The sequence below is a fragment of the Lathyrus oleraceus genome, chromosome 3 (genome assembly GCF_024323335.1).
Source record: "Lathyrus oleraceus cultivar Zhongwan6 chromosome 3, CAAS_Psat_ZW6_1.0, whole genome shotgun sequence".
In the NCBI taxonomy this organism is placed as follows: domain Eukaryota; kingdom Viridiplantae; phylum Streptophyta; class Magnoliopsida; order Fabales; family Fabaceae; genus Lathyrus; species Lathyrus oleraceus.
This window is the reverse complement of record NC_066581.1, coordinates 335,629,266-335,644,903: the sequence shown is the minus strand read 5'-3', so window position 1 is coordinate 335,644,903 and position 15,638 is coordinate 335,629,266. Positions and strand designations below refer to the sequence as shown.

The 15,638-nt window shown below is 36.2% G+C and overlaps 1 protein-coding gene across 3 annotated transcripts; it reads right to left on the bottom strand.

Annotated features, from left to right (window-relative positions):
- Nucleotides 1-1,731: 1,731 nt before the first annotated feature.
- On the bottom strand, nucleotides 1,732-15,395 carry LOC127127506 (uncharacterized). Of its 3 annotated transcripts, none has more exons than XM_051056703.1 (18): nucleotides 15,251-15,395; nucleotides 14,690-14,911; nucleotides 13,868-13,976; nucleotides 13,401-13,784; nucleotides 13,266-13,321; nucleotides 12,738-12,984; nucleotides 12,603-12,658; nucleotides 12,061-12,304; nucleotides 11,188-11,351; nucleotides 10,954-11,090; nucleotides 10,776-10,878; nucleotides 10,540-10,701; nucleotides 9,625-9,969; nucleotides 8,986-9,092; nucleotides 8,786-8,904; nucleotides 2,828-3,111; nucleotides 2,508-2,720; nucleotides 1,732-2,230 (listed from the first exon to the last, which is right to left on the bottom strand). In XM_051056703.1, exons 1-18 carry the CDS (start codon nucleotides 15,296-15,298, stop codon nucleotides 1,871-1,873), a joined length of 3,360 nt encoding a protein of 1,119 aa, XP_050912660.1. In that variant the 5' UTR covers nucleotides 15,299-15,395; the 3' UTR covers nucleotides 1,732-1,870. The 3 variants fall into 3 exon arrangements, with proteins under 3 accessions (XP_050912660.1, XP_050912662.1, XP_050912661.1); XM_051056705.1 differs by having other exon boundaries at nucleotides 14,690-14,820; nucleotides 15,251-15,354; XM_051056704.1 differs by having other exon boundaries at nucleotides 13,455-13,784; nucleotides 15,251-15,313.
- Nucleotides 15,396-15,638: the final 243 nt, after the last annotated feature.

The window sequence follows — 15,638 nt, the reverse complement described above, 5'->3', positions numbered from 1 at the left end:
ACAATCCTCATCCAATTTCAAGTAGTGGTAGACCAAGCAGGTGGTCCCCAATTGTACTCGTGAATCTCCATCAAATCAATGAAGTATCTAAGGTAGACCACATTGACGTAGGTTGCACTTTTGTCCACAAACACGGGTATGCCAACCAGGAACAAGAGGTAACACCTCAATGCACACCTCTGGTGTCAGCTACCTCATTTGCGACGGCAGTTGGGTCAACCCCCAAATATGTAACTAACGTCTCTCTAGCTTCCTCTCGATCGGGCCTTTCGTGGTCCAGTAATTTTCTTCTTATGGGAAGATGCATGAGGCATGAGACATCAGCCAGGGTGATGGTCATCTCGCCAATAGAAATGTGGGAATATAACGTCTCTGAATTGCATCTCTCCGCATATGTTTGTTGCATGACATGGTTTATGGTAGTGTATAAAGTAGCACATAAACCGACAAAACATAGTAGCGGATAACATTCTTAAGCCAGTTAGCGTCGTGATTTTCATCAATGGTAGAAACCACATAGATGCTCTAACCTCCAACCAAATGGCAATGCATGTTTATATCAGCTACCTATTTTGATTGCACAACTATCTAATACAACTTAAACAACCTATGTTACCTAATACATCATTTAAAAAAAAAAGAATGAAATGATAAACTTATCAAAATAGAGCTATGATTGAGAATCTTGAATGGAGTGAGTAACTTTGCAACAAATGAAGTAGAATTGAGTGAGTGAACTTGATGAAACTTGTTTAGATAGGGTTTTAAAATGGTTTGTAGATAAAGAGCTCAAATGGAGTTTTTTTAGCAAGTATTCAGAAAATGAAGGAGGAAGAGGGAAGGTTGGCATGGGTTAATGTATAAAACGCGTCCAGAGATGCATCTTTGTAACACCCACTAAATTTTAAATTAATTGTGTTTACAAAGATGTATCTCCGGACTCAACCATTTGCGTTTAAAAAAATGTACATTCGAGATACATCTCCAAACGATAGGAGCGGGTTTTGCTTTTCACCATAGTGGGGGGAACTCCTTAGGGTAGGAAAAGTAATTCCCAAATATGATTTAGTCACGCAATAAACAAACTTGTAAACTTGTAGACTATTTTGGTATGGACTGATCAAATTTTCATAGGCCCATTTAAATTACTGACCAATCCAATTTAGGCAATGTTACTTCCCCTCCTTTTTGTTAATCCCACTCCTACACTTTTTTCAGAAATTCTAAAACACATGACTTGCCAAAGAACTAATTCTGAGCAAATAATAGTAAGCAAAACATTTTACAGTACGGTCACATATTGCAAGTTAAGTTAAGTTACAATGTTACATATTAGTATAGCTACCTAGGTTCTAATAAATGCTGACTTCCTGTAGACGCAATTAATGAGACAAAGAATATAAATCAAAGTGCAAGAGCAAAAGATCCTTCAATGAGTTGTTGCTAAATTACAAACATACATGATGTGAATTTAAGGATGCAACCTTGTGTGCATCTGAACATTGTTCGATGCTGACCAAGTTAAGATTGAGTCTTTTTCATGAATACATCTCAGATAAAATAAATTTATGACTCTTCGCATCTGTAAAAAAACTCAATACACTAGTAGCTAATTCCAAAATTTGAAAAAATTACTCAGATATTACAAGTTTAAATATTTGATTTTTTAGAAATGCTTGTGAAGAAATTTATGCTATTAATTCTCTATCAACTTAAAAATAAAATGTCAACTTGTCAAGTAAAGGATCATTATATTCTGCAAGACATTAAAAACTATATTCAAGGAACCTGTACCTTCTTTTGGTATTTCCTAAATTTTCCTAATAGCCTTGAGCAAATCTACCAAACAATTAATTCAATTCTTAAACGCCTAACTACTTACACAGTTATTGTTTTTCCTACATTGAACCAATCTAGCAACAGTGTTTACTTTCTCAACAATGAATGGAAGAAGCTCAAAAGCATCATTTAAAAATTGAACTTCGTCCCTTGAAACCTCTTCTCCGTAACGCTTTTCAAGTTTTGAAAATAATTGCACAGCTCTCTCAGCTGCTGCATCCAAACTACCAAACGCTTCTTTGCATGCAGCTATGGTTTCTTGCAGTTCACTCTCGTCACAACCACCTTCCTTTTGATCTCTGTCTAGCCTCAGCTGATTGTCGATAGAATTTTCTTTGGTAGGACAGCTGATTAATTCATGTGTTGAATCTGGTTCTGGATTCTTGAGGTTCTACAATATATATTTTGTGAAGCATATATTAAGCAAAGTGATCCATGGCACTACTTTTCATAAACTACAGGTTTTTCAAAATTCCATTGTGAAGGAGTATAAAAAATGAAAAGGACCACTTAAAGAGTATTAAGGACTAAGTGAAGAATGCTATCATGTGGAGACATGCTTTAAAGAAACATAACCCGTAATTCAAAGTTCAAACTACCGATACTAATATTCTTCAAAGTAATTTGATTGCAAAAAAAAGGACATGGTTATATAAATCAGTACATACCTCTTCAGAAGAATTTTCCACTTCTTGAATTTCCATCAACTGCAAGGATCTGTTTTCTGTTATATTATCAGTTGCAGCTTCTTCCTTAGACTTTTTGCTATCAGTTATATTCCTGACAGGACTGCTAAATAATTTCTTGTAGTGCCCTGCATAATCCCAGTGTACAGTATATCTTGAAGAAAACCTTCTAACGGATGAATTCCTTGACTTCATCTGTGAAGATACATCAGATTAAAATAAAGTATTTATAAGCTCAAGAAAACCTTATAAGAGGTCTTACTCCCTTAAAATTAGATTTAGCCATTGCATGCAACACTAACCTTGTGTGTACTTGATAGACTGCATAAATGTTGCTTAAAGATATCCCTGTCTTTTACACAGCTCAGGCTGTTCAAGTTATCTTCAAGAGTTGTTTTTGACTTGCTTCCAGATTCATCTAAATGCAACTTCTCTTCTTTTCTTCTATCGGAAACTTCTTCATAATACCTAGAAGAATTATTATTGTTGGAACTGACATGCTGGTTCAAAACGATACCCGTCTCCTCATTAAGGCTACTAAGTTCAAAGGAGATCTTGTCCTTACTGATCATAGCCCTATCTTGTACTGCAAATAAGCCATTATTTATAGTATTAGAGCATATTTTTAATAAGCTCATCAATTCAAAATCACGAGAACAAGCTAATCTGATCAAAATTCGAACAGACCCCCAAAAGAGCCAAAGTCGCACAGGAAAAAATAATGAAGTTACCCGCCTAATGTTTTCGAAACTAAGTCGAATAACAATTATGGTGCAAACAACACATCCAAAATGTGATTTGACTAGTTTGTTGAAATAAATGAGACTAACAGGCATTTAGTTAAACCGTGTGTTGAATAGCTCACCGGAAGATGATATATATAGTAAAAAAATACATATTGTGGTATTAATTACATAATTACATAGATATCCTATTCTATTCTAGAACATACTAAGGAATATATATATATATATATATATATATATATATATATATATATATATATATATATATATATATATATAGTCCCCTCAAACTTTAGCATATAAGTCAAATGCACCAAGTTTGTTATATATATAGTTGGTTCTGGGATTTCATGGGAATTTTGTAAACACATCTGTCAATTGATCATTAGAATTAACAAAGCTTGTGACGATGTCATCTGACTCGATCTTTTCTCTGACAAAGTGACAGTCTATCTCAATATGTTTGGTCATCTTATGGAAGACTGGATTTGAAGCAATGTGCAGTGCAGCTTGATTATCACAAATAAGTATCATTGGTCTTGCTTCTTCAATTTGAAGTTCCTTGAGCAACTGTTTTAACCAAATAAGTTCACATATTGCCATTGTCATGGTTTTATACTCTATTTCGGCGCTTAATCTTACAACTATATTTTGTTTCTTACTTTTTCAGGATATAAAATTTCCTCCAACAAGTACACAATACCCAGAGGTGGATCGTCTATCAATAGGTGATCCTGCCCAATCATCAAATGTCTTTTATCTTCGTATACGAGACATTTTTCTGGAGCACATTTGATGTATCTCAGAATCCGGATAACAACTTCCATGTGTTCCTGACAAGGGAAATTTAAGAACTGGTTTACCACACTAACTGCAAAAGAAATGTTCGGACGAGTGATCGTGAGATTATTCAAATTTTCAACTAATCTCCTATATCTTCCTGGGTCAGATATAGGCTCCCCCTGATTGGGTAGAAGTTTGACACTTGGATCCATAGGAGTATCAGCTGGTTTAGCAATCAACAACTTTGTTTCTTCCAAAATATCCATAGCATATTTCCACATGGAAATTACCAAACCATCTTTAGATTGGGTCACCTCTTCCCAAGAAGTAGCGGAGTTTACGAAGATCTTTTGTCTGAAATTGATTCGAGAGATGTTGTTTCACCTGGAGTATTCCCTACTGATCACTACCAGTTATGACGGTATCATCTACATACACAATAAGATATATGCACCCTTGGACTGAGTGACGATAAAAAACAGAATGGCCAGCTTCATTACGGACTATACCAAACTGTTGTACTACAGCGTTGAATCTGTCAAACCAAGCTCTCGGAGATTGCTTAAGAACATAAAGAGACATGTGTAACCTACAAACCATATTCGATGACTCCTCTTGAGCAACAAACCCAGGTGGTTGCTCCATATATACTTCCTCTTCAAGAACACCATGTAAAAAGGAATTTTTGATGTCAAGTTAATGAAGAGGTCAATGTCGAATGGTTGCAACGGCTAGAAGAAGTCTGACAGATGTCATCTTGGCTACAGACGAGAAGATATCACTATAATCCAACCTAAAAGTGTATCCTTTGGCTATCAAGCGAGCTTTCAACCGATTGATCTTACCATCTGGTCCAACCTTCATTGTATAAAGCCAACGACAATCTACTAAAGATTTCTTTTAGGGGGTAGAGGAACCAATTCTCAAGTACCACTACTTTGAAGAGCACACATTTCATCAATCATTGCTTGCCTCCACTCAGGGTGAGATAATGCTTCACCAGGAGTTTTAGGAATAGGAACAGAAGACAAACAAGTATACTGCAAAGGGGAAAGATGGTGATAACATAAATCAATATCATGTAGAGAAGGATTTCGTGTTTGATGTATACTTTTTCGAAGGGCAATCGAAAGATTAGACTCCGGTTGCAGGATCGGATCCAGTGATGGCGAAGGCGTCGGAGGAGAGTCTGCAATGACCTCAAAGGCAGGTATGATCTCAGGGATAGGTACAACAGACGTTGGTTGGCGACGCTGATATGTTTGAAGTGGACGAGAAGTGGGGGGTCAATTGTAGGGGTATTTAGTGTGCCAGGTTCCCTGGAATGATGGGGAATAATGACAGATGAAACTTCCGAAAGATGTGTGGGAGTGCTTTCCTGAAGGGGTTCTGGAGTTACTTGGTTGGACTCGAAATATAAAGAAGGTAACATCGGCTGATACGAGCTATCATTGTATAGTATGTGAATAGCAACGGTAACCCTTTTGGGATCGGTGATAACCAAGAAAGATACACTTGAGCGATCGGGCTAATAGTTTATCAAATGCAGGGGAAAGATTGTGTACAAAATACGTTGACCCGAAGACTCGAGGAGAAATTAGGTGAAGGGGAGAGTGTGGAAACACGATTGAATGAGGGATTTTATTATTAAGGACGGATGAGGGCATTTAATTTATAAGGTAATATGTCGTGAGCACAGCATCTCCCCAAAACCGAAGAGGAACACTACCATGAAGAAGTAGGGTCCGAGTGGTTTCTACGAGATGCCGATTTTCGCGTTCGGCTACCCCGTTTTATTGAGGTGTACGAGGGCAAGATGTTTGGTAGAGAATACCATTGGATGACAAAAGTTTGAAATTATTGGGACAAATATTCACGTGCATTGTCATTTCTTAGGGTACAGATAGACAAACCAAATTGGATTCTTATTTCCCGATAAAATTGTTCAAAAATAGAAAACAATTCAGATCTGCTCTTCATTAAAAATAGCCATGTGCGACGTGCAAAATCATCAATAAAGGTTACAAAATACCTAGACTCAAAAGTAGACTCAGTACGCGAAGGACCCCAAACATCGGAGTGAACTAAAGCAAATGAGAACGCAGACCGTTTATTGACTTGGTCGAGAAAGTGACTACGAGTATGTTTCCCTAACTGACAAGACTCATAATGTAAAGTGGATAATTTAGATAAACTAGGCACTAACTTTTGTAGCTTGGAAAAACCTGGATGACCCAACTGCGCATGTATAGTGAGTGGAGAATCTGTGGTGGAGCATCTGGTAGATGACGTAGAGAAGTAGTAGAGGCCTTAAGACTCACATCCGACGACAATCGAATGTCCCGAGGTCCGATCATGCAAGGTAACATTGCTATTAGTAAAGATGATAGCACAATTAAGGGACCGAGTTAAACGACTGACTGAGAGTAAATTAAATGGGCAATTAGGTACGTATAGGACAGAAGTAACAGAGAGGGATGGTAGAATTTGAACAGTGTCAATCCCTTGAGATCGGGTTTGAGAACCATCTGCGGCAGTTATACTATGTAAGAAACCAGAGGTAGAGAGGGGATAGAAAAGACCTTACGGTAACATGATCAGACGCACCAGAATCGAGGATCCAAGGACCAAAAGAGGATGATTGAGAGAAGCAAACAGATGAATTACTAGTGTGTGCAACCGAAACCGTGAAACCAAAGTTCTGATTAGTCTGACACCACCTGAGAAAATCTCCGTAGCTTGGCGTAGAGTTCTAAAGAGAAGGTGAAGTCTGCAGAGTGTCTGGGTGATCAATTTGAGTTGCATTTACCTGGCGTGGAGGTCTGCCATGCAACTTCCAGCAACGGTCAATAGTATGCCCAAGCCGGTTACAATGGTCATACTTGAGACAGGGTTTGGAGTTGGATGACCCTCCTCAAAAGCGATTCTGATTGTTGCCAAGAGATGCAAGGGCAACAGTGTCACCTAGTGTCGGAGCAGCAATAGATGGAGGGAAAACCGGGCCAAAAGCATGTAGTGTAGCCAAGCGCAACAGTTGTTCACTAAGTGTATCATAGTTAGGAATAGTAGTACACGATAAAATCTGGTTATGAACGGACTCAAGTTCTGATGGTAGTCTGAATAAGTGTCATGATCATGAAAAATTTACTCTATTGTTCGACATGAGCTGTTGCATCTTTTGCGTAAGGCATGAGGGTGGCGTAATTTGCTTTCAAGACATCAAGCTTAATCAAAAAGGCTTACATATTCATATTCTCCACCTTCAGAGTGTTGATTTTGTAGATGACACTATATAAACAATGAACATCGTTGGAGAAGACTTTCTTGGTCTTTTCCCAAACCTCATAGCAAGTGGAGAAGGCTTGGTACTGTGTTTGGAGATTTGGTGTTACGGAAAACCATAGCATAGTGCGCAGTGATGCATCGATTTTCTTCCATTTAGCAAGTTTGGCGGCGGGGACAACATCCACTTTTGTAGTTAAGTGATTTTCATATCCCTGACCGTGAAACCACATCTTGACTGCACCAGCCTATATGTTGTAGTTGGATGAGACAGTTAGCTTTTCACATGGGATAATCAGAACTTTTGACTGAAACCAGAATTAGTGTCTCCCATCGCTTAGACAACAAAAAACGGAGTAAAATCGAGGTTCTTTGCACTGGAGCACTGTTTTCCGTGAGTCGGAAAGTAATACAGAGGTCGGATCTGGAACGGGGGAAGGCGAGTAGGCCGGCGGAAAAACGGCTGGAATCGGCCGGCGAACACGCCCAGGAGCAGCGGCGGCGCGTGAGGCCCACATGCAGGGAGATGAGTGGCACGTTGGGGCGTGCGCGGCTGGTTGACGACGGGAAAAAGGGCGACGGCCGGATCGGAGGGTGGCGAGTCGGATGGTGGGGTCGGTTTTCCGAAACGTCGCCGAAAGTTTTGTTGGAACAGTAACGGCGGCAACGTGGTTACCGGAGAATTGTGAAAAGTGAGAAGCAAACCGGAGTGATAACACGGTTTGCAAAAAAAATAAAAAATTCTCACCAGAAGACACTACAGCAACCGGGTAAAACACGACGAAGAAAGAATTGTCTCTTAGTAGGCTCTGGATACCATGTTGAAATAAGCGAGACTAAGAGACATTTAGATTAAACTGTATGTCGAATAGCACAGCGAAAGATGATTTATATAGAAAAAAATACATATCGTGATATTAATTACATAGATATCCTACTCTATTCTAGAATATACTATGAAATATTTAGAGAATATTCTCTTCATATATATATATATATATATATATATATATATATATATATATATATATATATATATATATATATATATATATATATATATATATATATCAACAGGTTTCCTCAATTATATTTTGAAGTTTGACAATGATTAAACTGTTGTTGAAGCAGGTAATGTTTTAATTGGAGATATAGCTAGTTCATGATCCAACGTGGTTCTAATGGGCAAATACAGTTTAATTCTTAAAACAATATGTCATACTTTGCACGCAATACCAAATGCCCATTTAGAATGGGTATATTCAAAACTATACACAAGAAACAAAATTGTAACCATAACATTTTTTGTTAGTTACACTATCTTGTCATTAAAGTCATATTCTTCACATTAAAGCTAAATAAAACTTTGTTGACATTATGGTTTTTGCCCTATCATATATAAAAGTGAGATTGAGAGAAATGCAATGCAAGTAAAAGGGTCCAACTTACTTGAACTCGAGGCAATCTTCGGAAACTTTGCCTCAAGTACGTTTTGCATCTCCGGCGTGGAAAGTGCATCCATACAATTAGTGTAAACATTGCGCCAATGGTTGTCCAAATCAGTCTTGCTGAAATTGTAGTGTTTTGGTAAACAAAGAACTGATATGCCACCAAATGGTCATGATTTAAGACTAAAACTCGATGCTTACTTGAAAGTACCGATAGGCCTTGAAGTGCATTGAGTGTTCAGAGTTTCTGGCGATAAATAAGGACGATTGGGTGGTATTTGAACTTGTGGGGATAAAGCAGAATATGCCTGATCATCATCAATACAAAAGATATTAGAGAGTGGACTTCATGCCAAATCCTAACACCGGTCATGGTGATCATGAAACTAAGAGGTCTTTTGTGTTCGGGATCTATATTGTATGCTAGACACCATACAATAGAATCCTTATTTTTTAAATATTGACTCCTTTACATTAGAAGCTTCGACCAGAGTTTATTAGAATTTAAACTTCTACAAAATGAGGAGGAACATGGCAAAGTGGCATTTTAATTGGATTTCAATTTTGGATATGTGAGATCTAACAATGAAATCCAATTAAAATGTCAGTTTCAAATCATAGATAATTTAATGTCCTCTACAATGATGATGATGATATATACATTCTTGAACATTCTGCCAATACATATATAACTCTACTCATGTATAGATCTCCAAATTCCAAATATGTTTCCATAGGCATAAAAAAGCCTCTTCATATTATAAATTATGGGTAAGAGGGCAGAGAATTTGAATACAATGCAGTTTCTCAAAGAAAAAGAAACAATCAGAGTGCATATACCTCTGATGAAATGTAACTAACATCATTGCATTGAATCACTTTTGCTTGCGCCCATTTGGGAAGTCTAGAAATACTATATTTAAATGATGAAGCCTCTCCATGAATACTTTTTGAGTTAAGCACTCCATTCCCACTCTTGCTCTCTTTCTTTAACGAACAGACATCCCTGTGATTGATCTTGCAGTGCTGACACTCTTCTTTGCAAGATGATATATGACTACAAGCAGGACGTTGACCAGGGATTCTTGAAGGCAATGGATTACTTTTTTCCATTATTTTCTCCAATATTTTAGAAGACAGTGAAGTGGGCAATTTCCATAAAAAAACACAACCATCACCATCCACCTGAATATGGACAAGTTAATAACAAATCTGTTGCTGGTCACAAAACATAGGGCAGCATCAGAGATGAAAAAATTGATAAAGCATCTTACAGACTATAGTGATGAGAATCGAATCACTTGAATGACAAGAGTCTGAAAATTTAACAAGGAACAAGAAATTTAAAAATGCACGGGATATCTCTTTATGTCCTCTCTAGTTTCTGCTACAACATAACTTAATGGTATACTATACTAATAGATGGCTTGAAGTATACTAAATAGTTGCCTAAAAATAAACAAGAAACTTAATAAATCATACACCCTTCACATTGAAATTGCATATAGATGCAAATATATAGAGAATTTAACTATATACTGACAGTGTAAACAAGTTTAACATATACGTTAAAATATATTTCACTATCTTGCCACATAACGAACAAGTTTTCTAAAACTAATTTACACCGTCGGTGCATAATTATTAATTAAACTTGAGCATACATACCTAACACATGCATACGTACATAGATATAGACACATCCATAAAACATATACTCGTGTGTGTTTAACATTGAACATGAAAGAATCTCACTGAAACGATATGCTTGCAATCAGGCAAAAAGATGACACCAGTAACAATTTCAGCATGTCCTGTGGCCTTGGCAACCATCTCTCCCGTCATAAAGTCATATATGCAAATGGACTTGTTAGAGAATGAGCAGACCACATATGTGCAGCTTGGATCCATTATAGCCTGATAAATGTCAACATTATTAGCTTCTGTAAAGAAGAATGATATCTGCAATCTTTTCAAACATTGAAACTCACCTTTATAGGTTGTCCAAAAAATTTATCACCACCGTTGCTATTAATTTTGATAGAAGTGACAATAGCAGAATGGTCATTAATGCTGCCTATAAGATCAAAATTTCTGCACACCCATACACTTCTCATCAAAATGCACAACCAGACAATAAGAGTAGCCTATAAAACTGCACAACTCTACCTTTCAACATCATAGAGATGGATCATATAATCCCGTCCCCATGAGGCAAGGAAGCAACTGCTTTTTGCAATTTCCCCAGATATGTCTTGGGTGGACAAGGTAAAGCTTAATGTAAGAATCTCAGCATCATGAGCACCCTGAAACAATATGTAGGACACAAAATGACCATGAAAAATAAAGCATACATTAACTATTCAATAATAACTTTAAATACACTAATGTGTCAGAATTTACCTGCAAACATGTGTAATCTGGTGTTTGAAGGTTGAATATATGAAGGTTTCCTTTGCAATCACCAGCAGCAAGATACTCTCCATCTGAACTAACAGCAAGTGATCGAAATTCTTGACGGGTAAGATCTACCTTAACTGCATCGCGTTCAAAAATCCCAGCACTTACTGAAGCAATAGACAGGAAGAACATAATATGTGAGTAGCGGATAGCATGAGAAGTTATGGATGTTAGGGGGCTTGATCCTTTAGGTACACGGGGCAGAACAACAATCCTCAAAATAACAAAATTATGTTGATATGATGTGATAATATATTAGATGTTTTTACATAAGACAAAGCTGTTACCCTTAATTTTATGAGTTTAATTGAAATACACTGACAGTGTAAAAGGATTTTACACCGTCAGTTAATCATAGACGTCGGATATTAAAAGAAGTTTGACTTTTATTTTAAAAATCTATAAAGTAATACAAACGGATGATGGTGATGAGTCGACGGTGTAAAACTTTTTACACTGACAGTGTATAATAATTAATCTCTAATTTTATTATTGATATGAAGTTATTTTTTATGGCTTGACTTAAAAATCTTTATGACTTAACTTACAAATACACAAAATAATAAAAGTAACAGATTCTCTTTCCTAATATGTATTCATACTTCCAATGAAATGGGGTAACAGATTCTCTTTCCTTAATTTTAGGATAGCAATTAAAAGCATTTACGTATGATGGTATATGAAATGAACAGTATGTCTTTGTACAAAATCAATCTAATCTGAAATAATATTCAGTAAAATTTCTAGCTTCAAATTAAGATATTTTTCATATATTCTGACGGGAACGAATTGATAATTATAAGAACCGTGAGTTACCTAAACATGAAGAACCCAATAGCTCATTGTTAAGCTCTTCAGCGCCTTTTTTTGACAAATCAGATTGCAAAGAAATATCCCATAGCCTAATTGTACCATCAGTAGAGCATGTTGCAAAAGAAATCTCTCCCAAACAACCTTTAGCAGCGCATGCAAGAGATGGATCATGCATGTTTTCGCAACATAGATTCTTGATATCCCATATGCATGAGGAATGTGAAACTAGCACATAACACTTTGTGGCCTGGAAAATAAAAACAAATTTTGTCTGCATTAACCACTAATAAATGTATTTAAAATATGAGGGAAAACCTAATGCATCATCCACTTATTTAAAAACAATGGCTTTCAAGAGGAAGAGATTAATCTATCATGAATATGTAAGGGAAACCTACAGCTAAAAAGCTCTCACAAAAGTAAGATCTAGGAAAAGGTCGGACCCATTGTAGATTTATTTTAGAAAACTTGCTTTGCATTTACATGAGGCTCATTTTTATCAAACCTAAAAGTTACCATAACAAACAAACGAAAGAATCATTTACCTGATTCACATCATGGATGTCCCAGATGTAGAGGCTACGATCACTATAAATAACCACTGTGGGAGCAAAAATGAAGAGTAAGTAATGCACAATGTAATAGTATGTTAAATGCAATTATCAAAACAATACACTCACCCAGCTTTTCTGAGGATGAAAACTGACATGCAACTGCATCAGGCAGTGCAGGTAACTGTTGGAAATTCTGTTCAGAAAATATGGCATGGTAATCTGTGTTATCTTCTTCATAGAACTTCTTGGCCTTTGAATATAATACACTTCCAGCGTATTCTAGAGACTCGGGGGTATATAATAGGACTGTTCCATTATTGCATGCACAGGCAATTAGCTTTCCAGATATTGATAATGCAAAAGCTTTTTGAACCTGCGAATGTAATTTGGGGATTGTTTAAAATTACCAAAAAATACAGTCTCACACCAGATTAATTCTTCTGACAACTCAATCAAATTTGTAATGGAACAGTTTATGATGGAAAGATCGTAAAAATATTCTGGCTTTTAACTTGAAAAAACATTTTTTTCTATTTGGGAAAACTATTTGAAGTATTTACAGGTTTAATACAACTTAAGTTACTTGACATTTCATGTATCGAGATATCATCTTTTGAAAGATCTCTTTGACACACATCAATATATTGACTGTACCTTCAAGATAACAGAATTTTTGACTGACAGCCCAGAATGAATATGGTATAAAATGCCTGTAAACAAAGAAATTAGTAACACAAAATACTAACTCAAACCATGTCAATTTTAGACTTGCTCTAAACAGAACCTAACCTGAATCAGTCAATGTATATATAGAAAATAAACGACCAGCTTGTTTACGATTACCATCGCTGCTATTGGTCCACACAGAAGAAGCAACAGATGTAAACGAACATTCTTTCTGAATTGGTAGATTGGAAATCTTTTCATGTATTGTTAATGATGCAGTCTTAACTGTCTTGCGCATCCCTCCATTTTGTTGTGTTTTCCTAGATGATTCAAGTGTCCAGAATTTCAAGTGCTTTCTACCAGCAGTTATAATAAATTTTGCATCCGATGAGAAGCTAACACTTGAGACAGTAGAAGAAGATGAAGTTGCTTGAAGCTTAGTTATCAGGTGACCACTCCGCCAGTCCCAAAGGTAAATATAAACCCCGACAGATGCCAGATGTTTACCTTGAACGACATTACTATATAATGAGTAAGAAGCGACAAGTAATAAAATTCAAGAACATATAGATAGCTAAAGTGTAACCAACCATTTGGTGAGAAACAGATGCATGCAACTCCTTGTAGATGCCCTTTCAACTCAGAGACCACGGACAACGTAGAAGAATCCCAAACTAGTACTGAGGATTGGTTTCCTGCCTGCAAAACATGGTTAGGCTCGCGTAAAATATGTGGGAAATGAAGCCATAACTTTGTTATAAATAATGCAAATAGTATGTAAGAGAGAATACATAGATACATGCATGCATACATATATATCCCAGTTGTTTCCTTAAAGGATGTGGAAGCTTAGTCACCACAATAAAGGGTGTAGCAAGGAATTAAAATATCAAGGGTCGAGTTTAGAAGACAAAATCTAAACTACAAAGATTAAAAACATCATCTAAATATAACCGTCTGTTTGTGAGTTGGTTTTTGGAGGATTTTAGAGGAGAAGACTTTGGAGGGTTGCATCTATATTATGATATGTGTTTGATATTTTTTTAAAAATCAAAAAACAATATGATTTTATACTCTAATGTATTATATTGTTTTTTAAAAATTTTAAAAATATTAAACACATTTTAAAATATAGACGCAATCCAACCCTCCAAAGTCTTCCCCTCCAAAAACCAACTCCCAAACAGTCCCTTAGGCATCCATCAAACTCTATATGAATAAAACATTACAAAGCAAATAACAATTTATGTTAACCGAGAAGAAGCACCAACTATGAAGCACATATGCCTCTACGAGTAGGCGTTTCCGACACTTGTATGACAGTGATATAACATGTGTCGGAAAATCAGTATCGGAAATATACAGAACATTACAACTGATACCATGATCAAAATATGAGAATAGATCGTTACCTCTCCCGCTGCAACAAAGCAGCCATCTTGTGACAAAGCAACACATTTCAAAGGCATTGGTGGCAATCTATCAGAAGCAATGAGATGTGACTGAGTACCGGAGTTCACATCAAGGATCACCACCACACAACCTGCCAAATAAGCACATTTGGAACTAGATGAATTTGAAGCTAACCCATTCCCATTTTTAGTTGTCAATCCAATTACCTCTTCCAAAACAAGCTGAAAAAAAAATACAATCATGATAAACAACCAAAATAGCAAGCATACTTGATTCAAAACAAAATTCACCTACTTAGGTCACAATTTTTAGTTTAATCTTCTAAGCATAGAATCAATGTAAATGTTTATGATTCTAAAAAATCAAAATGCAATTCCAAAATTTAAACCATAGTGCAACCACAGAAAAGGGAAGAGGGATTGCCCCGTTGATTAGGGCAAAATACCATTCAACCCTACGAGCTACTTGCTACATAACGTAACTGCAAATGTTCACATTGTTCACAATTTCTAGCATTGTTATATGCAACGATAGTAATATATAATGATAAAAAGAAAAACCTTTGTTACAGTGTCAGGTTTTTTCAATCTGGCGGCAGTGTGCTTCATCTGGATGAAAATGGAGGAATTCGTAACTTTTCAGTTTACAGTGATTTTAGAGAGAAGAAGAGGCGGGAGTTTTGCCCAAATACAAATGTGAAATTGGAATCTACGGGTACAAAATAGTGACCGGTTATTAATTTTTTAAACTTATTTATTATTAACATTTGTATTTTTTTTATTGAATGATTAATTTTTTTTCTCTCCCCTTAATTGCATCTATTTTTTTTGTTAAAAAAACTAATTGTTTTTTTATAACATTTCCACTAATTTCTTCTATTCCTTACTTATAAGATGTTGTAATGAAATTTGAAAGTCATACGTAAATAAAACTAAGAAAAGAAGTGTA